This window comes from Pipra filicauda, unplaced genomic scaffold (genome assembly GCF_003945595.2).
Source record: "Pipra filicauda isolate LSUMZ 115617 unplaced genomic scaffold, ASM394559v2 scaffold516_size422861_pilon, whole genome shotgun sequence".
NCBI lineage: Eukaryota > Metazoa > Chordata > Aves > Passeriformes > Pipridae > Pipra > Pipra filicauda.
The window spans coordinates 118,271-143,377 of record NW_024104661.1 but is presented as its reverse complement, the minus strand read 5'-3'; the positions used below and the strand labels follow the sequence as shown (position 1 = coordinate 143,377).

General features: G+C 40.5%; 2 protein-coding genes across 2 annotated transcripts in view; one reads left to right on the top strand and one right to left on the bottom strand.

Annotated features, from left to right (window-relative positions):
• The first annotated feature begins 1,664 nt into the window (after nt 1-1,664).
• Nucleotides 1,665-12,430, top strand: ELMOD2 (ELMO domain containing 2). The gene is made up of 8 exons (XM_027729710.2): nt 1,665-1,878; nt 3,041-3,069; nt 3,684-3,778; nt 4,573-4,702; nt 5,669-5,802; nt 6,396-6,464; nt 7,509-7,642; nt 8,059-12,430. Exons 1-8 carry the CDS (start codon nt 1,734-1,736, stop codon nt 8,214-8,216), a joined length of 894 nt encoding a protein of 297 aa, XP_027585511.1. The 5' UTR covers nt 1,665-1,733; the 3' UTR covers nt 8,217-12,430.
• Nucleotides 12,431-16,949: 4,519 nt separating this feature from the next.
• The window catches only part of TBC1D9 (TBC1 domain family member 9), a 52,816-nt gene continuing 44,658 nt past the window's right edge, over nt 16,950-25,107 (bottom strand). The window contains exons 17-21 of the mRNA XM_027729668.2: nt 22,721-22,786; nt 21,380-21,466; nt 20,413-20,487; nt 20,174-20,274; nt 16,950-19,226 (exon numbers count right to left, since the gene is read on the bottom strand). Coding sequence (XP_027585469.1) covers nt 18,513-19,226; nt 20,174-20,274; nt 20,413-20,487; nt 21,380-21,466; nt 22,721-22,786 — 1,043 coding nt within the window. The 3' untranslated portion in view covers nt 16,950-18,512. The remainder of the gene's footprint in view (nt 19,227-20,173; nt 20,275-20,412; nt 20,488-21,379; nt 21,467-22,720; nt 22,787-25,107) is intronic.

Here is a 25,107-nt window from a genome sequence, read left to right as displayed (position 1 = left end):
GTTTTTGGCTATCTTGGACCAACTTATATGCGGGTAATGCAATAGAACCATGTCATCCTGTCACCAAAAGTAAGAATACTTTTCAATGGAGATAAGTACTTTTAAGCTTATTTTCATCCAGTGCTCCAACACTTTGAAAGTCATACTGTTCATATAAGAAGTTATACTGCCTCTTAATGTGCAACATGCACCACGTCTCCTCACAGTTTTTAAGAATAAGATCTGCAAACAATTGAAGTTCACGCAGCAATGATTTCCCCATATGAAACTCTGCACCCCTATGAGTGGAAAAATCCAAAGAGAGGATGCCAAACATGTTGGGCCACCCTCTGAAATCCTCTGTGGGATACAGGCCACTAGACCTGCTCTGTGGCTTTTGATTTTGTGTAAAAGGTGCTCCAATTTCCACACATCAAAAATATATCAGAATGTGGTCAAGCAAGTCTGTCAGCTCACTTTCAACATGCCAAATTTTGCATACAATTCTGCTGTGTTCAACCCATGTTTACTGAAATAATAATTAATACAATGGAAGTAGTGACCGGAACTAAATGGAACACCTAGGCTGAACCTCCGTTCAGCAAAGGCAAGGCAGGGCCCTTGGCAACGCACCTCTCCTTAAAGTCCTCTAGCCCAAATGTTGCAAAATGTTTAATATGTAAAAATTTTCTTAAGAAAGGATGTTCTTTGATGTTCGATTTTTGTATAGTTTCAAGACTAATCAACAAGAGGAAAGATTTAATCTGTGAAACAGCAGCTAACAAGCAAGCTCTAGGTGATATCCATGCGTTAGAAAAACAAATTATTTGTTGGTAGAATCGCCTTGTTAAGGTTTAGGACTGGACGTGCTTCAATGGTCTCAGACCCAGGGGGAGGCTAACAGAACTCGGGAAGGATGTATCACTGACAGCGGACACAAAGAATGCAGATTTACGGCCACGAGGACATTCGGCAGAACTCCCAAGATAAGGAAGAAACTAATAAACCCAAGTCAGCAACTGTGCTGGAAGCAGCTCCGACTGGGTAAAAGGTAATTCCCTCAGGGGGAGATGGGAACCACCGACTCAGGGACCCCCGACCCAAGAAACGCACCCACCCAAGAGAAGAGAAAGACCGAACATGGGGACTAATTAGTGTGAGAAGAGGGGCAATCATTAACCAATAGAAGATAGAATACTAATTAATAAACGAACTGCTATGCAACTTGTAGCCAATGAACACTAATTCCTTTGTTTGCTAAAACGTATAAACAGTAAAAGGTTTTGATAGTTGGGGCGCTCGATTTGTGGAATTCCACCGGGCGCGCAGGGTTGAACGAAGTAATCGATGTCTCTCTGGAGTGTGTAACTACTGGCTTGTTGCACACTGGGTGAGAAAATTTTGCCGACAACAGTGGCAGCCCCGGGAAAGGCAGCGCTCCCCGCCCGGCGGGGCAGGAGGCGGGCGGGCGCCGGGCGAGGGAGAACGAGAGGCAGCCCCGCGGGGCCGAAAGGGAACCATCTTCCCAACCGGCACTTCCGCCCCGCGATCACTTCCAGGTCGGGAGGGCGGGTTCCGGCGGGGAATGCGGGGACCGGCCGGGCGCCGCCGGGTCCCCGCCGCGCCGTGAGGGGCCCGCAGCGCCCCGGCCGCGAGGGGGCGCCGGGCGGGCGGGCTGAGGGGCCCCGGGCAGCGGCTCCCCCGGTCACGGCTCCCCCGGCCCCCGCCAGGCGCGGGGCTGCCGCCCGCGCAAGATGTGGGGGCGCCTCTGGGGGTTCCTGTACAACAAATACTTTCGGTTCTGGCTGAAGTGGGTCCTGCGGGTGCTGACCGGGAAGTGCGAGCTGCAGCGCGTCCTGGGCGGCGCCGCGGCGGGGGCGCGGCGGACGCTGAGCGTAGGTAATGGAGGGGCCGGGGCCGGGACGGAGCTGCGGGAGCGCCGCGAACAGCAGCAGAACCGCGCAGTCGTTTAGGGTGGAAGAGACCTCCGAGCGCAACCACTGAACCCCACCACCGAACCACTAAACCCCACCACTGAGCCGTGTCCCCAAGCGCCACATCTACACGTCTTTCCAATACCTCCCGGGATGGCGACTCAACCACTTGCCTGGTCAGCCTGTCCCGGTGCCTGACAACCCTTTCAGTGAAGGCGTTGTTCCTTATTTCCAACCTAAGCCTCCTCTAGGGTTGGATGTAACGACCTGAGGCCGTTTCCTCTTGTCTTGTCTCTTGTTCCCTGGGAGGAGAGACCGACTCCTCACCTGGCCACAACCTCCTTCCAGGGAATCGCAGAGGTGTCCCCTGCCAGCCCTCTGGTCTCCAATAGCTGGGAACCAGTGCCTGTCCCGAGTGCTCTGTGCATCCCCTGCGTTCTGTGTTCGCTCCTCCCTTCATTTTAAATGAGAATTTTAAATCAGAATGCCACAGCTAGTTTCCTTGCACGCTCGTTAAGGTAATTCCAGTGTCTTGCAAAAAATGAATCAGAAATCGTATCTTTTCCCCCAGTCTTCCCATCGCTCTGTATATTTTTTTACCCACTAAAAACTTCACGCAGATGTAAGTGCATTTTTTGGGGGGTGAGGGAGGAAGAGTGATTTAACTTAGAATTCTGCTTATGCAGAATTTTGATCTGAAATAGCAATGGCAAGTTAAGAAACTACGTAACATTTTTGTGGTTTCACAATAGCTTGCAGAAGTGACCTTTACACTTCCTTATTACTTGGTAATAAACAAAACAATTTCTGAAAATAGAAACACGTTGAGACATATTTTTGTTTTGACACCTTTTCAAATTTGTCTTTGTTTTCTACACTTAATTGATGTTTTAAAAAAATGCGAGTCTATTTTCAGCGTTGTACTCGAGGGTTATAAAAAAAAAATCTATGTAAATTAAGACCTTTAGTTACCTGATAGCTGTTCATTTTAAGATTGAGTAATTTTTTATTATATGTGTTAAAGGGATGCAAAATCTTATAATACTTATATGCTGCAAGAACACCTGTTGTCAATTATTTAAAATACTTCAATTTAACTGCGACGTCTTCTTTTTTTTGTATTGCAGAACGTTCACTGGTATCATCAAAGAATAAGGTAAGAGATTTGAGGGATGAAACCTTAATAAAACCTTATTTCAGAGAGAGATCCCTGGAAAAGAACATGTGCATTTACTTTTTGAGAGTGGAGCACTGTAGAGGAATAAAAGGCAGAGAGGAGAGAACAGCATTTTGGGTTGTATGCTGGGGTTAGTAAAAGTTTCTCCAAAATAACCCCATCTGCCTTCAAATGTTTATTTCCATCGAAACCTCAGCTTGGTTAGCTCTGTGTCTCCTAATTCTGAAGCATTGTTTCCTTGGCTGCATTTGTTTCAATTGCATTAGGAAGAACATGTTTCAATTCAGCAACTGAAAGCGAACAAGAACCTAGACTAAGCAACTCTCCAGCTTTTCATTTATTCTTTATGGAACTCCTGGATAAACACTGTTGTTTACAGTCTGAAAAATTTACAAATTATGCTTCTATGTAATTATTGCAGATCTTTTATATGCAATTTGAGCCAATTTATTGTAAACAATTGCAGTGAAGTGACTCTTGTCCTTTTATAGTAAATAATATATACATGGCAGGTATACAGAGGCTGAGAAATAATACTGAGTTCGATGATTTCTGCATTCCTTGTGAAGTCATTTGCTGTCTTTACTTCCTAGGTTTTAAGAAATGCTGTACATGTTGAAGAAGCTGAAGTGGAGAAGTGTGTCAGAGATGTAATGAAAGAAAAGAGAATCGAACAGAGGGATACAGGGTATGTCTGGAAACAGAACATAAGTTCTTCATGGCCAGTAACTCTCACTTCTTAGCATGTTCTTGCAGTTGCTTAATCTTATGCAATATTTAAGCCACTCAACACAAGTATTTAGAATGAAATTAGAAAATAAGGTGCAGTTGTGTCCTCACCAGTTCTAGAAAATAAATTGCAAAGTTTTAATTGACATGGATTTGGGATTACTGCATCTCTATTTTGCAAGCCCCTTCTGTTACTCCATATTTGTAACTAATATGATTATTGCATAGATTGATTACAAGAGCTATGTAATTGCTTAGATACATTTGAGAGAGCACAGTGATGCCTGATGAATGTTTGCATTTATTTGCATAAGTAATTAGCAAATGAGAGGGGAAAATTGTGAACAGTCGAAATTTTAGAGTTTAATGAAGTGCTTCTTTGAAAGTTTGACTTTAAGACTCGCAAAAAATTTAGGAGTAGGTGAAGATACAGGGGTCAGGATCATATATGGGGTTTTCTTGTGTCATAGCAGATTTTAGCTAATTTTGATTTATTTTTCTTTCATAATTTAAGCTAAGAGAGCCTGACTGCAGCACTGGAATGGGCTAGGGATTTTTAAAGTATGTGAGATCCATGTGGCAGTGTACTTAATGAATATGCTGTAGTTTGAAAGATAAACATAAAGCACTTCCTAATTCTAGTGTTTACATTGCATTAACATAAGAAAGGTCTTCTCTGGTAGTTCAAGCTGGAATTTATGGCTAATTAGGCCTGTTTAATAGCTTCTCTGTGGTGTTTTGTTATTATTTCAGGTTTAAGGCAAATCTGCATATATCCTTACTGCAGATATCAGGTTATAAAAAACTGTATTTGAATGTGGAAAACCTAAGGAAGGTCCCATATGATTCAGAAAATGAGGAACACGAGGAACAGTTAATTGAGGTAAAATAATTTTTTAAATACAAAAGCTGTTTGTTTGGGGTTTTTTTCCCCTCCAAGTCGAACACCTCGAATGAACTTGTTGGTAGTATTCTTAGCAGCTGGCCTATTTAGAGCTCTTTTCTACTTATAAACTGCTAAGCCATTATAGGAGTGACACATTAAAATACAACTTCAAAGCAAAACAGATTAGTAAACTAGAGTTACTTGCACTGGAATTATTTTGTGTGAAATCAGACAACAACAGCAACGTGTAAGTAGCAAAATAGGTTTCTAATGGGTCACTGAATGCTACTAAAAAGATATTCAGCCTTATGCATGTGTGTAACTTTGTAAACCAGTCATTACTGAATTAAAAAAAAGTATTTTCCTATTCCTGCATCCCTGTCAATGTCAAAGACAATGGTTTAATGCTGGAAGATAAAGATTATCAGTAATGTGTTTTAGGCAACTATAAATAATAGCAACCAAATAACGTATTGGTTATTTTAAAAAGCTTGAGGCTTTTTAAAATAACTTCTACTGTGTAAATATATTAGTATGTCATTTTCTTAGCACTTCTTAATTATCTCAGCTTGTTATGCAATAACATTATGTTATGCTATGCATAACATTGACATGTTATGTATTCACTGAGAATATGTATTTCAGTGTATAGCTGTCCTGTCACAAAATGGTGCATAAATTAATTCCTAAGGTGAAACAAGTATTTGTTTCTTTAGTGTTGTTACAGTCTCTTTGTCTGTGAAGGGAAAGTATCACATTTAATGTTAAATGTAGTAATTTTTATCATTTCTGAAGTAAGCCATTGTGGCATGACTCCAGATTGCCCCTAACAGAAAAGAACAGCGTGCAGATTGTATCCTGGTCCCTGGGGAGGGGTTTCTAACATGCAGCAGCAAGTGTTCTGAATTATGTGACTTAGAATGCTGTAGCAGCTGTGTGTAACATGGAAGCATATTTGTGCAGCTCTGGAATTTGCTGATGCCTCACGAGAATCTGAAGGCCAGAATCAGCAAGCAGTGGTGTGACATTGGCTTCCAAGGCGATGATCCCAAAACAGACTTCAGAGGAATGGGTCTGCTGGGCTTAGTGAATCTGGTGTAAGTGAAAAGAAGTATTTAATTTCTTTTGTAACTAGTTTTTGGTATCTATGTATTTTCTCTAGTTACTGCTATCTCTAATAAAAACTGAATAGAAGCAAATAGAAACCGTTACGTTCTAAATAAGCCAACATTTCTAGCAACTGCACATCTGTAAACGTGGGTAAAATCAACAATGTTGGGTAAAATCAACAAGTGAAGGAAGGGGCAGAAATTTGCCCAAGACACCTTATCTTTTGTTGTCATATGATAGATTTGGTAGGTTGTAACTAACTTGTCAAAAGCTTTAAAAATTCACGAATTAATTATTGCAAAGAAAACCAGATAAGTTTACGTATCTTTGCTAAGCTAATTTGTGGACCAGGGTGAACTTCATATTTGATGTTCAGATCACAATGGCTTATTTTTTTTTACAGTATTAGTTCATGCTGAGTATAACTTAATTTGCTACCTTTTCCTTGGCTTTCATTATGTGCCATTTTTCAGTACAGAGTAGTATTCAGCTTTAGTTTAGAGCTACATATTTTAATGTTGAACACAATGGTTTTTTATATGAACTGAAACCAATGGAAGATCCTGTTTGACACTGACAGGTATTTCAGTAAGCATTACACCAACGAAGCTCGGCAGATCCTTTCTCGTTCAAATCACCCAAAGCTGGGGTAAGTCACTGTATGATTTTTTTTCTGGCTTGTTCTGTGTAAGAGCTCATGTGATGACTGCCAAGTACGTGTCCAGAAAATGAGGAGGAAAATATTTTTGGGTTTTTTCCATTAAAGAATAAAAAAAGGGCCAAAATAGAAAGGTGTGAGAAACTGAACACTGAAATCAATTTTGGGGCGGGGAACTATGTGCAGCTTTTTTTTTTTTTTTTAATGGATTTGCTGGGACAAAAATGTTGCAAAATACTGTCTTTGGTTAACACAGTGAACGCCTTTAACATCATAGTTAGCTTTATTTCTAATAGGCTTAGATTAGGTTTAGAAATTAATACTTATTTTTTGCCTTTTACTGATCATGTGTTGGGATGGTAGAGATTATCTCTTAAAGTCCTCTTTTTTGCTAGGTTTCTGTACTGTAATAAGTATATTCAAGCAGATGTTTTGTTCAAATTTAACTTAGTTTTTGAAAGCTTTGTATATTTAAACATTTTACAGGGAAAATATACTCTAAGACCAGTCAGATAAATCTATCAGGGGACTGATCTATCTAGTCCCCTGTTAACTCAGTGACCTACCAAGAGCAGGAGGCCTTCATGACTTTGATCCTAAATAATATTACCCTGTGTAACTAGGTCCTGAATGGGATGTCTGAGACTTTTTGCTCAATTAAATCACCATACAATTTGCACAAATGAACGCATATTTATTTTTCATTCCTCCAAAACCACTTTAACTGTTTTTCAAGAATTTCTATTGTGCTTTCTATACGATGCAACAAAAAAACCCAGATTTTTTTCAGCTTGAAGAGCGGGTTGCAACAGCCATTCCATTTATACTGTAACTCTATTTTTGACATGCAATTTTTAATATTCCAGCAGATCTAAGGATTTCAAATGAGCAAGTTGAGGTCAACATTGATGGCCTTACCATCTCAATACTGCCCAAAAATTGACTCTTACAGGTATCCTAAAGCAGACTGTTTCAGGGGAGCTTTTAAGACTTCCAATCCATAAGGTAAAACGAGCCCCACGATTTGTGTTGCAGATATTCCTATGCAATAGTTGGGATCAATCTGACAGAAATGGCATACAGCTTGCTCAAGAACGGTGCTTTAAAGTCTCATCTGTACAACATGGTGGCTGGATTGCCACAGATGGAGCACTTCCATCAGTTTTACTGTAAGTATCCTCAGCTCCTTTAGTACAGACTACCAAGGGGAGGCCTACAACGTGGAGTTTAGGTTTTGGAGTGCACTTCCACTCTTCTCTCATTAGCCAGAGCAAGCTGTGTGTCTTCTTCTTCTTGGATTGGTATTGGAAATGCACTTGATGCTTAAACATTGTACTACAGAAATGTACATTTAAGGGATAATTTGTGTGGCTTTCTATATATTAGAGACTGCTGTTAGAAAACTCAATGTTTGCAGATTTAATTTTTTTTATTAATTATTACAGCATCCAGAAGCTTGCTGTAGCCCAGGATGGGACAGTCCTTGTTTTAAGGGATGTCTAAGGGATCATTCTAGGACTAGCTAGATCAAGGCAGGAAATTGTGGAGGTAATTTTTGCAGATCTGTATTTTATTTTCTTCACAGGTTATCTAGTTTATGAGTTTGACAAATTCTGGTTTGAAGAAGAACCAGAAAGCATTATGCACTTCAACCAGTACAGAGAGAAATTCCATGAAAAAGTTAAGGGACTTCTACTGGATTGCAACGTGATACTCACCTTACAAAATACAAAGAAACCATAACTCGTCTGCAAAATTTGAGGTTCTGCATCAAAAATCAAATGATGCATTTGGATTGAAGTCTTGTGTGTTTCACCAAAAACTGTTTAACAATAGAACTTTTTTTACATTAAAAAAAAAATTAGCAAAATTCAGTTAAGAAAGCTTGTACAATCAACCTCTGTTTACAGGTATTTATATGCTATTCTCCAAAGGGCAGCTTTTTAAGAAGGAAGTTAAACATAAACCAGCCAACAAACCAACACAAAAAACAACCCACAAATCTCAAGAGCCTCTGGATCACTTGCTTTCACTTTTTTATTTCTTGATGCAGGAACATGAAGCAGGTATTTATGCTGCATCATGTTTTCTATGAATAGGTTTCACAGGTAATTATCTTTTAAAAGACAGTTTAAGTTCAACTTTTCAACTTTGAACTTAAATTCCAACTTTTTAATGTAATAGTTCAAGTTAAGTTTGATTTGTAGATGAAATTCCCCTGGTTTTAGACTTCTTGTGTTCTTGTTCCATTACATGTCATTATCATTCACTAATCAATGTTAAATTTCTCTGTAATTAAGAGGTCCATGGAGGGGACATATTAGTCATTTATAATTTTGGAGAAGAGGCTTAATCCATCACCATACTGATGTACTTACTAGAAGTTACTTCTGGCTAAGGAAGTTTTTTATCTGTGGATTTGTACCAGCCACTTCCTATGCTTGGAAGAAGTTTAGTTTGCAAAACAAACAAAAAGAACCACCAGTCATCAGCATGAGGATAAGATTCTCAGGCTAAAGCTACTCTTTCTAAAAGTATTCCTACTGTAAAAATTTTTGATTCTTCATAATCTGACTTCAGATGCTCAGGATGAATGACTTTGTATCTGTTGTCAGCCCTTTCTTCTAGCAGGTAATGGGGCATTCTTAGTGGGAAGTACAAGAGATCCAGTTTAGCCCCTTTATAAATTTTAAAGAAAAACCTTTATTGCAGCTGCAATCCTTATTTTGTGAAATTAAATTCACATCTGAGTACTAGCCTCTAACAAAGATGTGTTTTCCATGGAAGGGTGCAACTTTGATGTGTACCTTAACCTTACCATCCTCTGACAATCTAGTCATTAGGACTTCCTGTCTATATTGTGACTAATTATTGCTTAGAGCAACTTTAAATGGATTTGGCATGACCATCATTTCGTTTTCTAAGAACTACTATTAAATAAGTGCCTTCTGCTTTTTTCAATGTCTTTTATTTTGATTCTGTAACCAGATCACAGCCTTAGAGACTTGATTTATTTGAGAAAAATTCTTTCACGAGGTACCTAAATAGCTCACAGTGGCACAAAATTTGTATGCTAATACAAGCTTTCATGACTTTATTATTTTTTTTAATCATCTCAGGTAAACTAGTTGTAGTCAATGACTAGTCATGAAGAGATTCCTGAAGAATACAAGCATTGAACATGAGAAGGAAAAAAAAAAAGAGACAAATCCCTTTTTCTAATGAGTATTGTTACACTACATAAGTATGAAATATATTATAATATGTGGTACTGCATCTCTTAGAGATCATCAAAACCCAGCTGGACTTGGCCTTAAGCAGCCTGTTCTGAGGGACTCTGCTTTGGGCAGGAGATTGGACTTCATGATCTCCAGAGGTGCCTTCCCACCTCAGCAATTCTGTATTGTGTAACTAATGACTTGTTGCACTGCATCCACCCACATGCTCTTGATCCCTTTAAGTGTTGGTCATCTCTTGCTTGTGGGAAAGCTCCTGGATCAGGGTAGACAGTACACGTGTAGGAGGAGGTAACACAGTTCTGTTTCTTTTTATGGTACTTTAGGTGTAGATGAGAGTGTAACAAGTCTGACGTGTGCAGGGTGGAGAAGGGCTCATCTCACCTGTCTTGGGTTGGATGCTGTTCCACTTGGGAAAAAAAAAAAAAGGAAAAGCACTGTGAAGATGCTCAGAGGGAGAGTGTTTACGGTTATGCCCTGGCTTGTAAACCAAACAGTTAAACTGACCACATTAGATACAAAACTGACCATGGGAAGCCCAGTTCTTTTGCTACTTCCAGGTACTTGGATCCTGCAATTCTCACCACTGAAAAGCTGAGATCCTCTGGAGAGCATTCTGCGATTCAGGTCCTGCAGTGAAGCCCTGTTTCTCTGACCCTTGCAGACATCGGACATGCCTAAAATCTGAGGAAGGAAGTGGAAAGTGGACTCCTTCCAATTATGCTTTCTAGCCTCAGCTTCTGTCGAGTTTGTCTCCATTAATAACTTTTGCTACTGCTTGTAGATCTCCTTTGCAAGCAACACGAGTGACTGAATTTCAGAGGTGACCCCAGTATGTTTAGCAGCAGCAGGAGAGGAGATCCTATTCTTTATTTTCATCTACTGCTTTCTAGCTAGCAACAAAGCTGCTTGAGACACCTCTCTAAACACTACCCCGAGCTAGGTTTGCAAGCTCTATTTTTTTTGGCAACAGTTGCAAAAATAATCTACACCCTTGTCTTTCCAGCACTGAAACTTTAACTGGGCTCCTTGTTCACTGACATTTGACTATTGCCGGGGCTTCTGAAGCCCAACCATCAAGTTTCAGATTTCCTCTCACACAGCGGAGGTGTTTTAGTGTAGAATGTAGATAGAGCTTAGTGTGAGATGTATTTCTGTTTAGCTTTTTTTCTTTTTAAATCAATGAGTGACCTGGGACTAAACTGTGGCAGTATACAAGGGGAAAAAGTAAACCCAGCCGTCATCAGCGAGCGAGACGTACGGGAATACATTAGTTTGCATGTTGTAATTAAGGTGAATGTTTATGTTAGGCTCCAGTACACCTTCCCAGTAAAGACTTAGAATTTGCATGCCCAGTAATTCTGTCTAGGAGTCACTCACTATATGTAGACTAGTACTGGGTGTCCCTGTTTGCACCAGTGGTAGGCTAATTGTATTATGGTGGTAGGTAGAAGACATATGGAAAAAGGTAAAATTGTGTTTAGGGAAGGGAAGAATGATGCTTTACTAGTCAGCGCCAATTTATGCCAACTCTGTAGCAGAGTGACAATCCTGAGGTTATGGAAGATTGGAAATAGAGGTAGGCCACCTTTCTGCAAGGTTTATATATCAATTTGTTCAGCATCAGAATTTGTTGCTCACAGGTTATTCTGAGAGTATTAAAAACTTGCTAAATTCTCTTATTATTTTTTAACCATCATGCTTCAAAGTACATACTGCCTTTTTAGAATTTGCAAGTGCTGTTAGTTTTCTAACTTGCTGCCTCTTTAAAGCATTCACTCTGTGAAAGCTTGTATGCAATAGTAATTTAAGAAAAAAATTCTAAAACTTAAGACAAGGTGGTTCTCTAAATTTTTGTTGTTCCTGTAGCAACTGTTTAACAAACTACCTCCACTTTTGTTGTTTAATGTATGCTTGAAACGTGGTACCACTCTATGAACAAAATAATCTGAAGATAAGTAGTTTACCACAAGCAAAAGTAAAATCTAGTCTTTCACTAAGTAAACACTTTGCTTCATAAGTAACCAACTTGACTGGAAAGTGATCTGAAGACAGTGCTACTTAGGAGGAAAGAAAATGAGAATGTTTTTAAACTGGTTGTGCTTCTGTCATCTGATACAGCCATGTAAAGGATAGGGCGTTTTGTCCTAAAGGACAATTGGAAAAGGGGCCAATTTAAACACCTCAGATAAACAGTTTTGGATTTTCACTCTTTGAAAAACAAAACCAAAAGAGCAATTAGACACACACAAAGCCCCAAGCAGTGGTTTTCCAGACTTTCCATCCCAGTTTAAAATAAAACTTTATGAAAAAATTACTTAGCCTTGTTTTAGGAATTATCATAATGAAAAAGTTTGTATTGAGTTAGGTGGGCAGTCAGTATTCTTGAAAATACTGCTAGTGAATGCGTGGTGAAAGATGTAACCTGTGATTTCTTTCTGTCATACTTGTTTGTGTTGCAGTAGTACAATGTTGACTAATTTTTGGACTGATGTTTCTTGTGCCAGTCTAGATACTCTCTTTCTTTCTCTAGGGAATTAAAAACAACCCAGCCCAAGACAGCTTGTGGGCAGTTTCTTCTTATCACACTGTGCTTAGATAGCTGCATACTAATAGGAATCCCTGTTTACCATGATATAAAAGCAATAATGTAAACTGTGATGTCTGTGTAATAGAGATGTTTACAATGGTAGCAAATAAAGAACGGGTTATTCCAAAATATTGTCAGCATTAGTGTGTTTGGCCTGCTAGAAAATGTAAGAGCTTTCACTTAGCTGTGCTCTCTGTTCATGCACCTGCACTGGGATGTGAGAGAAAGCTTTTTCTAGCTTTTTTTTTCTTTCCCTCCCCTCTCCACTCCACTCCCCTCCAGCTCCAAGAACTTGTTTAGAGGTCTCTGGTTCTTGTACTGGGCTTGCATTTGTGCCTAGGAAAATAGGCATTGTTAGGAAATAATACTACAGCACCAACTGTTGAAATGGTGGGCAGCAGAACATCTGTATGCATGGAAGCTGAACTGGCAAATCCAACAACAGCTGGAACAAAGGCCAGCTGGCTCACATACACCTCCTAGTTTTTAGATCAGCATCCAAGATATGTACTTTAAATCAAACACAAGAAGAAAGGAGTAAGATTTAAATCTGACTGTGAGATCCACACAGAAAGTATTTGTTTGTACCTCTCAAGATAAGTCCAATACCACAGACAAACATGCTTACACCCAAGTCCACTTGGTATCTTACATCTAACAGGAAATGCTGCAGTGGGAAAGTCCGAGTTCGACACATCCTACAGATTTGGGAGTACTACAGCCTGGAACACTCCCTCACTCCCTGTTACCCTGAATGAAGTCTCAGCCACAGTGCATTGCTGCACAGACCAACAACATTCCTGGGAGGCCAGAGGAGATGCTTCCTGCTTGGCTTAGCAGAGGGGCTTCCCAGCCCTCAGCTCACTTTGTTCTACGCCCCACTAGAAAGGTGGCAGCATCCCTTTTGTCACATTCTTTTGGTCCAGGCCACAGAAAACAGACCTCACTTCCTTGAAAAGAGCACATACAAATGGCATAGTGGGGTGGAAGGAGACAGAGAGGGGCTTTGCTGCGTTTCTTTAGCTGGAGTGCCACATTACTCTCCAGGGATGGAGCTGAGTTTTGATTTTTGAATGTAAGAAAAAATTACACAGATGGGCTGCTGCAAGTGGTAGAGGTTTATTACTGCTTTTTTTTTCAGTTCCTTTTTAAATCCTTACTTCAAAAGCTCTGTTTTAGGCTTTAAAAGAAAACCGAAAACCAAACCCACCCCCACAAAAAAACCCAAAAAACCTCACAAGAGCAATTTTGTTTGAAGGACCTGAAAGTTAACTCTCAGAGGCAACTCAAAATGTGGTTTTGTTCAGGGGAGCAAAACTCCGAGAACAAAATTTGCAAGCTGGAGAACAACTCTAGAGAACATTTCTGGAGAAAGAAGGAGAAACCCTCAAAACCCTCAGAGGTTGGTGTTCTTTTTTTTTTTTTTTTAAACCTCTGTGGGTGCTGGCACGCCTTCATCTCCATACAAGCTAAGTTAAATAATTTGCTTGGGTTTTTTTTCAGTTCATTTGTATCTCTCAGGCAGCCTTTTTTTCTGCTTCTGAGGCAGAGTTAATTTTCTTCACAGAGGCTGGTATGGGGCAGTGTTTCGGATTTGTGCTGAGCACAGGGTTGATAATACAGAGATGTTTTTGTTGTTGCTGAGCAGGGCTCACACAGAGCCAAGGCCTTTTCTTTTTCTGCTTTTCACACTGACATGCTGGTGAGGAAGTTGGGGGTGCAGGGATGGTTGGGAGGAGACACAGCTGGGACAGGTGACCCCAACTGACCAAAGGGATATGCCAGATCTTATGGCATCATGCTCAGTATATACAGTAGAGGGAAGAAGAAGGAAGGGAGGGACCTTTGGAGTTAAGGTGCTTATCTTCCCAAGTAACCACTAGGGTTGATGGGGCCCTGCTCTCCTGGAGATGGCTGAACACCTGCCTGCCCATGGGAAGCAGTGAATTAATTCCTTGTGTTGCTTTGCTTGTGTGTAGGGCTTTTGCTTTCCCTATTAAACTGTCTTTATCTCCACCTATGAGCTTTCTGGCTTTTACCCTTCTAATTCTCTCCCCCATCCCCCTGGTGGGGGACTGAGCAAGTGGCTGCGTGGGGCTTGGTGGCTGGGGTTAAACCCACGACATTAGAAGTCTCAATTGCCACTTGAACCACATAACACTTGACTAAAGACTATCTTCTAGTGGAAAGAAACAGAAATAGCAAAATAGAAGGAAAGTTTTATTCCAAGCAGAGGATAAGGCTCAATAATAGACAATACTGCTTCACTTTCATTCTCACTATAATATGTCTGCGCGTACCTAAACTGGTGAGCTCTAGTCACAGACCAGGCTTCTCCCACAGCACCAGGTGTTGACATCAGGATTCAAAGGAAGGCCCCAGACGCTGGAACCTCATACTCTAGCTAAGCAAAAGGCCAGGATACTACAGCGTGCTCTGCCATAGGCTGAGCTAACCCACCAACTCATACACAATTCCTCAGTATTGTCTCATTTTTTCAGATGTTTTACTCTAAGCCCAACTAGTCCACGTTTCTTACAAAAGTGGATACAACAGCATTAACCAGCTTTTACTGTTAATACTTAATTTCTGATAAAAGGCATCTTCTACCAGCATACCTTGTTATTACTGAATTACCAGTAACTGGAACAGACTAGGCATCATGGTTGTCACTCACAGGGATGCCACAAGTTTGCAGAGTAACAGCACTGGAACTCACCAAGGCACGTACAACCCAAACTGGCAGGGACTTGGTGAGCTGTGCTCTCTACCTGTAATACACTGGGACAGCCACAGGTGCCTCCTCTAACCTACTGCTCTCCCATTTAGGCAGGTTGTAGATTTACAGTGCTCATGCACCGGCTTCATTTTGTTGCTCTGTGCATTCTAACGGAATTGAAACTCTTCCCAACAGTTTCTTGTTGGTTACTATATTGCACCTACTGTTGACACACAATTACCACAGTTTCAGTATGATGCTACAAGATTACACATTAGTAAGTAGCAAAGGCCCTATGACAGGAGGCATCCAGAGGCTTGCAGAGTACCCAGCAGAAGAACCAGACCTGGCTGCAAAACGTTCCATGCAAAAGCACTGTCTCTTTGCTTGTCCAACTGCTTTAAGGCTATTCCCTTCTCTGTCACAGTTCCTTACATGTCACACCATATATACCACACCAGCCTCTGCCATCTAAATTTATGACACAACACCCAACATCTATTATAAAAGAAGCTCCAGCATCACTGTATAAGAACTCATGAAGTGTTTTTCTCTTTACAACAGATTTGATGTTAATTTTTTGCTAAGTTTAATACATCACATAATGAGCTTCCTGTCTGCGTAACACAAACTGTATAAAAACAAACCTTTACAAGTCTCAAAAACAACCCTCAGCTCTAATACCTGGAATTCAAGAGCTGTAAGATGTTACAATGAAGGAAATAAGTGCCACAGAACTTCCATGTGTTATCAGCATCTGACTAAGCTGAAAGACAGGCTGGAAAATTCGAGAATATTTCCTTATGGTTTTGTTTGTTTGCCTGGCTGGTTTCATTTGGGTTTGGAGTTTTTTTAAATACAGAAAGCTCTATAAAATAGCAGCCCCAACTGAACTCTACAGTTCACAGGTTAAAGAGACTCTATCTCCAAGCACAGAAAGCACAAGGCACAGGTACTTGTAAAAAACCATACTCACTTTCTGTGTAGGACACCTGCACATACAGATTAGACTTTCAAAATACTCACATTTTCTCACAGCTTTCACATCACTGTATGCTGGTCAGTTGAACTCTTCTGTAGCTTTCCATTCACCAGCTCCCAGGCAGCTACTAAAGAACAGGTCACAGCAGATGATGTCATCAAGTAGGCATCTGCCAGGTGGCTGTTTGCTGTGGTTCTGATCAGGTGAGAAGCCTCATCCAAAAAAACCTGGAGAAAATCAGCTCACCTGGCTGCTCCCTACAGCAAAGACAGTCTTAAAGATGACCTGGCTCACACTCAGGAGCTTTGCTGACACGATCACGAAGGTAAGGAAGGCTACTAGAGCAAAACAAAAAGAAGTTGCCTTGTAAAATGGCTCTTGTTACACCAGGCATCCACTTGTGGATGCCTCTTCTTGTTAACAGGAGTCGTAACAGCAAAATAATTCTCATGGTACGTTGCATCCCCTGCCCTGCGGGCGGGGTGTGGAACAAAGCTGACAAGGCCTTCTGAGATAAAGAAAGGTTTTTGAGCTGTAGTCTGTGTGTCTCTAGGCGTGTGTGGAAGCTTGCTGGTAGGCTTAAATTCACTTTAGCATAACAGACACCTAAAAGAGAAATACTTCAGGGATCTGCAAATCTAAAAAGGTCAGCAGTCCACTTAAGGATGTTAACTCTTAGTGCTGAAGACTTCCACTATAGCTTATTCAGCTGCCAGGCATTACAATAAAGCACCCCACTCTGGCCTCGGCATCTTAAGTTAAAACAAAGCCATAGTCTTCAAAATGGTAACTATGGCTTCAAATTAATGTCATTATTTGAATGAATATCATTATTTGATACACATGTAAACTAATCCACATAGTCTCATACACAGACCATAGTGCTTTTTCATACTGTTACATGCATACATACTTGAATTTGTCTGTGTAATAAACTACAACCACCTGCTTTTCCCTCTAGCATGACTTTTAATAGTTAAAAATCAAATCTGTGCAGAGTGTACTTTATTTGTTCACATTACCTATTTGTGGTTAAAAACCACTTCATCTGACAGTTTAAAAGCATTCTTTTAAAACAAAGGAATTAAACATAGCTTGTGCTAAAAAAATCTGCAAGTTACATGGATGCAATATTATACAGGAGTATAAAAAAAATCAACAGTATTCTACAGAAAATATTCTCAAAACAGCAAATAAAGATTAGGCATGTAGGCATGATCCTGAACCGAACAAATATCAATTAAAAAACAGCTAACAAAATTTAAAAAAAAATCCTGAATTTCTGTATAAAAAAAGCAAGGATTCAAAGTGCAGGTGCTCCAGTTTTCATTTGAACATATTATTCAGTAAGTCAATACAGGATACTATTCATTTTATATAAAGTGACAGTGTTCTCAGTAAGACTTAAACATTCAGTTACATTATCTTGCAGATTTTTTTTCATTACTGCTACTTTACACTGTAGTAAATAAAGACTTATGCAATACAGGCTTTCATTTTCTTAATCTAACAAGAATATAATAGGTTGGTGGTAATGGTTAGTTTTAAGAGCTAAGCTATATTTGCTGCAGATCAGCCTTAGAAGTAGATATATATATATATATATATATTTTTAAACTTTTAAAAACAGATTTCAAATTTTAAAAAGAGACTCTACCAATCTGTTCTGGGACCTGCATATACTGTCTTTGGAGCACACCAGCAAAGCTTCCAAGTCCACTGGTTAGGAACACAGCTCTGGGCAGGGTCATGCTGGAAATCTTTCTTTGGTGGCTGCAGTTGGGAAAGGGCTCTCTCTGCCAAGCTGAACCCAGGGAAAGGCAAAAGGGCTTTGCTTTCCATCAGAGCAGAAACCATCACATTTACCCACATTTGCCTGATGTGCCAGCTAGGTTTGGGATGGACTTCTCACTTTTACTTGAGCATTCTAGTCTCAGGCAGAGGAAGTTAGGAGCCAGGCAGGTGTCACTGAAGTGGTCTTTCATACATTCAAAAAAATAAAATTGAAGCATACATTAGAAACCTCTTTGAAAAAAATTATATGAAATAAAATTATCCTTCAGGGATGTTGCCTGGAACTTAATTTCACCTGAGGTCCTTTTCAGGTCGACAGCATCCCTTTAAATTTTAGGTTTTTCCCATTTTGTTGATTTTTTTTTCCCAAGAACCAGATCTCTATATATGTCTATTTAAAAAATGCACATAAATATTGGCATTAAGGTTACATTTAGAAATTCAGAACTTATCTTTACCATTATATATTGACAGCAAGATTAATAATACACACACTTCACTGACAACCGTTATTTTTTTTCTGTATTTTGAATAAAATTTGCATTTGTGTAACATTTCCCACAGAAAGAGTGATTATACTTCAAGATAGTTAAGTTTGCACCCCAACATTTTCACATTAGTGAAAACAATCATGTTCTGAAAATACCAGGGCCTGTGCCGGGTACTAATAAATACAGAATAAGAAAAAAAAAAAGAAAATAAAAACCCCGACTGCCTTTTATCCCGACATAGTAGAGATTTCATAGTCACTGGCCGAGGTTATGGGTCTACCCCTCATCCTTACGTTTTTAGCATTGGTAATCCTAGCCATCATGGACACAGGCTTGTCAAAGTACCTCACCAGCGCTGGCTCAGTCAAAAGGGAGGCTAAAAATTGCTCAAAGGTGATGGCCCAGTCCCTGTCGATGCTCGTGCTCCTGCGGAGAGCGGCGCTGTGGTTGCTCCGCACCAGCACGGTGTCCTCGCCGATGTCCTCGCAGTGCAGCTTCTCCTCCTCGTGCGAGCCCGCGCTCAGTACCGAGTAGGAGGACATGGAACTGTCGTCTTTCGTGTCATCATCGGAAATGAGCATGGAGGAACAGGCCCCGTTGTCCCTGGGGGAAGAGTCGTCGAGCTTAATGTCTTCCATCTGCATGCCCAGGGCGCTGTCGGGGCAAACGGCCTCCTCCTCGCTGCTTTGGAGCGGCTTGTGCTGCTCCAGGGGGTACTGCTGAAGCTCTTTCTTCTGAAACAGCTCGCTCTGGAGAGCTTTGCTGCAGCTGTTGCTGCTGCTGTCTGCCTCGTTGGCGGGCTGCACGCTGAAGAGCTTGCCCACTTCACCGATCTCCAAAAGCAAGCTGGTCACAGCAGCGGTGGCGTGGTACAGGTCCTGCTCGTTGGGGTCCTCGCTGAACATGTTGTACATCGTCTTGCACAGCTCAATGAACTGCCCCTGAACACGGAGGGAGGAAACATTAATGAGAGCAGGAAACAAATCAGGCTGATGTCTACTAAATCAGTTTTAAAAGTCTGGAATTGAGGCATGACAATAGTCTGTGTGATTAAACTAAATTTGGGAATAATTTGAGTGCAGTCTAGAAAGCATTTTCTGTGACTGGGCAGTTAGATGTGTTGCCTGTCTCAAAGCTATTTAGAATAAACCAGTGGATGTTTCGTCCACCATATGACAAATATAATTCTCTGCGGCCACTGGGGGGCAACAGAGGGTGAGCAGTGAGACACAGCATTCATTTTGGTGGATTTTCTTGTAGGAATGATGCTAAGTATAACTAGGGGTCTGCTAAAACCAATGAGAAGTAATGAAAAATTAAATAAGACCTGCAGCACTCTTTAACTGACAGGGGTAACTTAGTTGGATGCAAGTCTTTAGAAATTCAAAACTCATGAATTAAACAGGAAGGAGGTTTGCTCAGGGCTACCTTAAGTAAGAATCATTGTTCTGCAGGGAATAAACCTTCCCTACATGCTCTGGAGGGAAGAGCTATCCCAATGGGTCTCCTCCTCCTTAGCAGCTGTGGATCTGAGGGGAATGAAACTGGCAGTATAAATCACAAAACATTAAATACTTCTTTCAGTTTATGCGTATCAGACATTATGAGCTAGCTGGTGATATTCAATGTCACATCACCCTTTGTCTAGAGATCAAATTAATGTTATCATTCCTATATGTGTGTGTCTCATTTTTGGGATGTTTTGGGAGCTGAATGCCAGTTACAATACTTTGAAAACAACTAACTTCTGTAATCAGCTGACTGCTGCTCTGTGGTAAAAATGTATCTGCCTCAAAATAAAACCTTTGTTCAGTGTTAATTGAATATTTATACATATGTGAAGAAAGTTTAACACTAATGAAAAATAAGTAACTGTCAACAGAAGTACCTGATTCAGCTTGGGCAAATCCTTTGCGTTTTTGGCTTTGGATTTATTCTCCTGGCTCCACATTCTCAGGTAATTTCGATTCTCTTGTGAGCTCTTCTTGCCTATTGGCAACAAATTACCCATATATGCAGGAAAAAGTCCATGAAGAAACCTTAAATTAATACTTTTTTTTCCATGTTCAAATGGAGCATCTTTACAAGAAACGAAAGATGTAACTCACATGGAGACACCATGCATACCTTTGTCTGTTTTCAGACTCACTGTAACAAACCCATCATCTACTCCTTGTTTGTTCCTGCTGTCTAGGCCAACAACTAGGAAGTGGAGGGGCAGGGGGAGAGAGAGATCAGCGTGGTTTTAGATACATACATAGTTTTCATGTGTACAGTGCAAAATAAGAAAATGTTTACACTGCAGAAAATGGAGAGCAAAAATGATAGGAATAAATGGTGATTTTTGCTTATTCTTAAACCTGCTGACATATTTCATTTAATTTATAATATCACTAATAAGCCTTGAACCATCTTAAATTTTGTTTGTGTAGTACAATGATTAGCCTGTGTTACCACAACACAGACAACTTCTAGCATGATGTATGTTTGGTGATTATATTAATGCACTTTCTCTTGTCTCTCAGGACTTAAAATTGCCATTTCCAATCTATTAAACTCCTACCTGTATTTTCAAACAACCTTCCTCCCCCTTGTAACCTGAAGAATATTTTCCTTGAATCAGAGAGAAACTTCACATCAAATATCTCAAGAAAGATAATGCTATTTAAGGCAACAGCAACAAGACACTGCCTCTCATGAGGGCACAAAAAGATTTCAAACTGCTGAACTACATTTTGATGTTTTAGTCTCAGTTTCACAGAATATTTTAAGTTCTGATCCAAATATATCGTGAAAGTCAATATATCTATTCTTATTCTCCATCAACACATATATGCTGGACTTATCACAAAACAACATCTATTACAACACACTTGATGACATTATTCTGCAAGTACTTCTGCAAAGCACAATCCAGGGTGGCTTGTGGTGTAAACATGCCTGCACCTCTAAGAATATAAAATATAAACAAATACTTCATACTTCCTTTTACAGGGAATACTTCACTTGCAAAGTTTAACCCAATTAAAAAGTAGCATATGTTGTTTGAAATGCATTACCTCATCTTCTCATGCCCAAGACAAAAGATGCCTACCGTGTGTACACTCTGGTGTGATGTCTTCAAAAAAGTACTGAGTGGCTTCAAAAGCAGAGTCTGGCTCTTCTTGCTCAGGGGACGGATCTAAGGAATACAGTAAATATATTTCATTAACAATTCCGCCCTTAATTAAAAACAAAAAGATATTTCCATTCATACATCAAGAATGTCGGTTTCTAGAATTAAAAGTGTGAGGATGTGATGGACTAGGAATCATCTCTTTTCAGGTCACAAGAAATGAACAGCTGGACCTGAACTGTCTTCTCCCCAATATCTAGTACTGTCTAAAAAGGAGCTGCCTGCCTTCAGAGGTTGGCTTACCCATCTTCCCATATCTACTTCCATTACTTTCTTCTGTGTAGCTCAGCGTGTCCTAAGCAGGGTATCAAGTCCTTCCCAGCTGGAAACAGTCTGTCATGATTTGTTATGAGCTTACCAGTCCCCAAATACCAGAAACTGCATTTTTAAAAAGAGATCTGTTATAGTTCAATTTTTTTTTAAAGTATTTAAAGCTTTTTTCCCCCTGTTTAATTAATCAGTCAAGCCTACCTCCAAGCAAAGCCAGCTGGGAGCAATCAGGGACTCATGCTCAAAGCACATGAAGGTGAATGTCCTCCTAAAGCCTTTAGACATCTCTACCAGAGCATGTAAATGGACACTAGACTTAAACCACCCAAGCAGTTGCAACGTACTTAAAATTGCAGGTTCAGTGAGGACAGCAATAGGTTCTTTACGGCACTTGCGTGACAAGACAGAGAGGATACAGTTCCAGGATATCATTTTCTTCAGAGGCAAAATTGTTTTGAGATGTTTTCGTCCCCTCTCCACCCTAATCTGCCTCTCTCACTTAGCTGAGTCCAAGTTTGTACAGCTCCCTGGAAAACACATCTATGAAACCATCTGGAGCTTCCCTCTGCAAACAGCTGTGTCAGCCCAGAGGGGAAACCAAGAACAAAGCCTGGGGACAGAAACGAGGAACCAGGGCATGCAGGAACATTTCAAACTAGCTTTGATATTAAATAAAGTGCATTATTACGGTAACAAAGGTTGAAGAACACTGTATTTATGCATGGGGGATATCACCAACCCCAGATCAACAGGCAGAAGACACATATAAATGGCCTGTCTGTGGCTTGAGCAATTGAGGGCTGTGTGGGTGCTTTCAGACTTTTCAAATCTCTGTCTGGTTATGGTAGAAGCTCTTTATTTTACTGCTGCATAAACAGCTACAATAGTTCCAACAAATTAATTTTTAATTGGGAAAGCTAGTCATAAACAACTCTGCTCCAAATTCCTGTTCTCAACAAGACAACAGCTATTTTAACATCATTTACTTACCAGGCAAAACATGCATTTTATACAGTAGCTTCAGCTTCTCTGTAAGATCTCCATGGCATGCTGCACCTAAACAGCATTACATACAGTACATTAATACTCAGCATTCAATGCCATTTTATTTATTATTGCTGCAATATTTTGGTTTAGAAGCTGCTACATTTACTCTGGAAAGCACTGTAGTCCCTTTATGGACCAAAATCATAAGGCAGTCACTTGATATGTAAGATTATACAGTCTGCAGTAGAAATAGCAAGAGAACACAGACCAATTTACCCTGAATTTTATATTTCAACCTTGGGTCCTTCATTAAATGCCTATTTTGTAGTGCTCAAAAATAAGCTACAGTCATGGCATTACCACCCCAGAAAGGCCTCCGGCTGAAAGTTAACAAGACCTTTTTGTGCGGACTTCAAACTTTCTAATCTGAGGATCCAATAAAAACATCACAAGACTCAGAGCAATAAGATATTTACTGAAAAAAGAGAGAAATTCAAGTAAACAGCATTTATCATAGCTTAGCCATGGGCTAAACTGATGTTCAGGCAACACTTTCTAGTGATTTATCCCTATTCCTTTCTGGTTAACACCATAATTAGCTGTATGAAATCCAAGCCGTCTACTGTAGCCCCTCCTTCCAATTAATTAAATGGATAGTAGTTAATTTTAAAGTAATGAAATAACTGATAATCAGACTTCTTAATAAATCTCACTTGTTGTGACATGCTATTCATAAACAAATGAATTAACCTTCAATAATTAGGTTATGCAGAGATTTATTTCACTTTATAGATGACCGTGTCGACTTGCCTCTGCTATGTGCAAACTACAATATGTGGTTTGGCAAATCCTAGCAATCAACAGTCTCTTGTAAAGCTGAATGCTACAATAAATACTGATATTAGGCCAAAGGACTGAGCACATCTACATTAGCCATTTTGCTTTCAGCTTGGTGTTTTAAGCACAAAACCTTGTTATGTTCCTCTCTGGTGCACCACGCCGTGCAGGTAATGCTTTCCCTTGTATTGAAACCATGCCTTAGCTTATGCCCCCAGACACCAGGTGAAGTGCCCCACTGCTAAAGGCAACCTGAAATAACCAAAGCATGGAATTGCCTGCAGTTCTGCATCCTCCAGCAACAGCTAGGGAAGCAGTCACCAGGCTGCTTGTTCCTCTCTCTGTCCCCAGATGAGAACTGAAAAAGCTCAGTTGCTACTGCTTTTCCCCTGAGATGAATCTGTGCGTGCTTCCTAATGTTAGGCCCTTTCTTTCCCCCTCAAAATTACGGAGAGCATTGCCAGCAGATTGAAGGCAGTGATCCTGCCCCTCCACTCAGTCCTACTGAGGCCACACCTGGAGTCCTCTGTCCAGTTGTGGGCTCCTCTGTACATGAAAGACATGGAGCTCCTGGAGCAGGTCCAGCAGAGGACAACACAGCAACACAAAAGTGGTGGCTGCAGTTGCCCCTCCCTTGGCCACAGGTGGAGGGGTACAGAGTGTTTGTACAGCATTCAGCTCCCTGAAAGCATTGGAGAAGTGGTGAGGTTAACACTGCTTTCTGAACGTGCTTCCACAATCTGTGGTTGAAGAAAAAGTGTTTTCAAAAAGGAAAAAAAAAATACACTCAGGTACTCCTTGCAAGACACAGTTTTCATGGTGCTGACTTTTGCAGGAGGCTGTGATGAGTGCTGCAGTCAGCAGCAGCCACTGGAGAAGTGGGAGGGCTGCACGTTCTGCAAAGAGAGTATTGCAAAAACATGATGGGAGGCAGGAGACCACTTTGAGTCTGGGTAGAAATCTCTCCAGCTTACTAGGAAGCAGAGTCAACAACTGTCATGCTCTAATTCAGTGTGGTACAGGGGTGCAGGTGAATAACAGCTCATAACCAAGGCTGATAACCCCTTTTGAGCAGCACAACTCCTTAGGCAAATTAATCAAGATCACTCCTTTAGTTGAACTTGCAGTAACGTAACACAGAGTAAATGTACAGAAGAATATGCCAGGTTGTTCCATCTTTGCTCAGCTGAGGCCTTAGAGGCACCTGAAGCAGGAAGTCTTTGAGCTGTTTGCTGCAGGGACAGTGAAAAGGAAATAGAGATTCCCAGTTGCAGCTACAGCACTCTCATATCCCAAGGATTTCAGACTGACACAGAAGAAAGGGCCATGAGATCACAGCACCACCCTTTGATACCTCCTCTTCACGCAGCTCCTAGAAGAAGTCAGTGGCATCAATGAGAGGTTTTGAAGGAACAAATCCTTATGGTTACATGGAATAACACTATTGAAAGAGAGAGGTGTGAAACAGAAATGCTTCTGGTGCCATGGCTGCTTCAGACGACAACAAGCAGCCTCCAAAACGGGCCATACCTAGAAAGTACTTGGATAAGGAC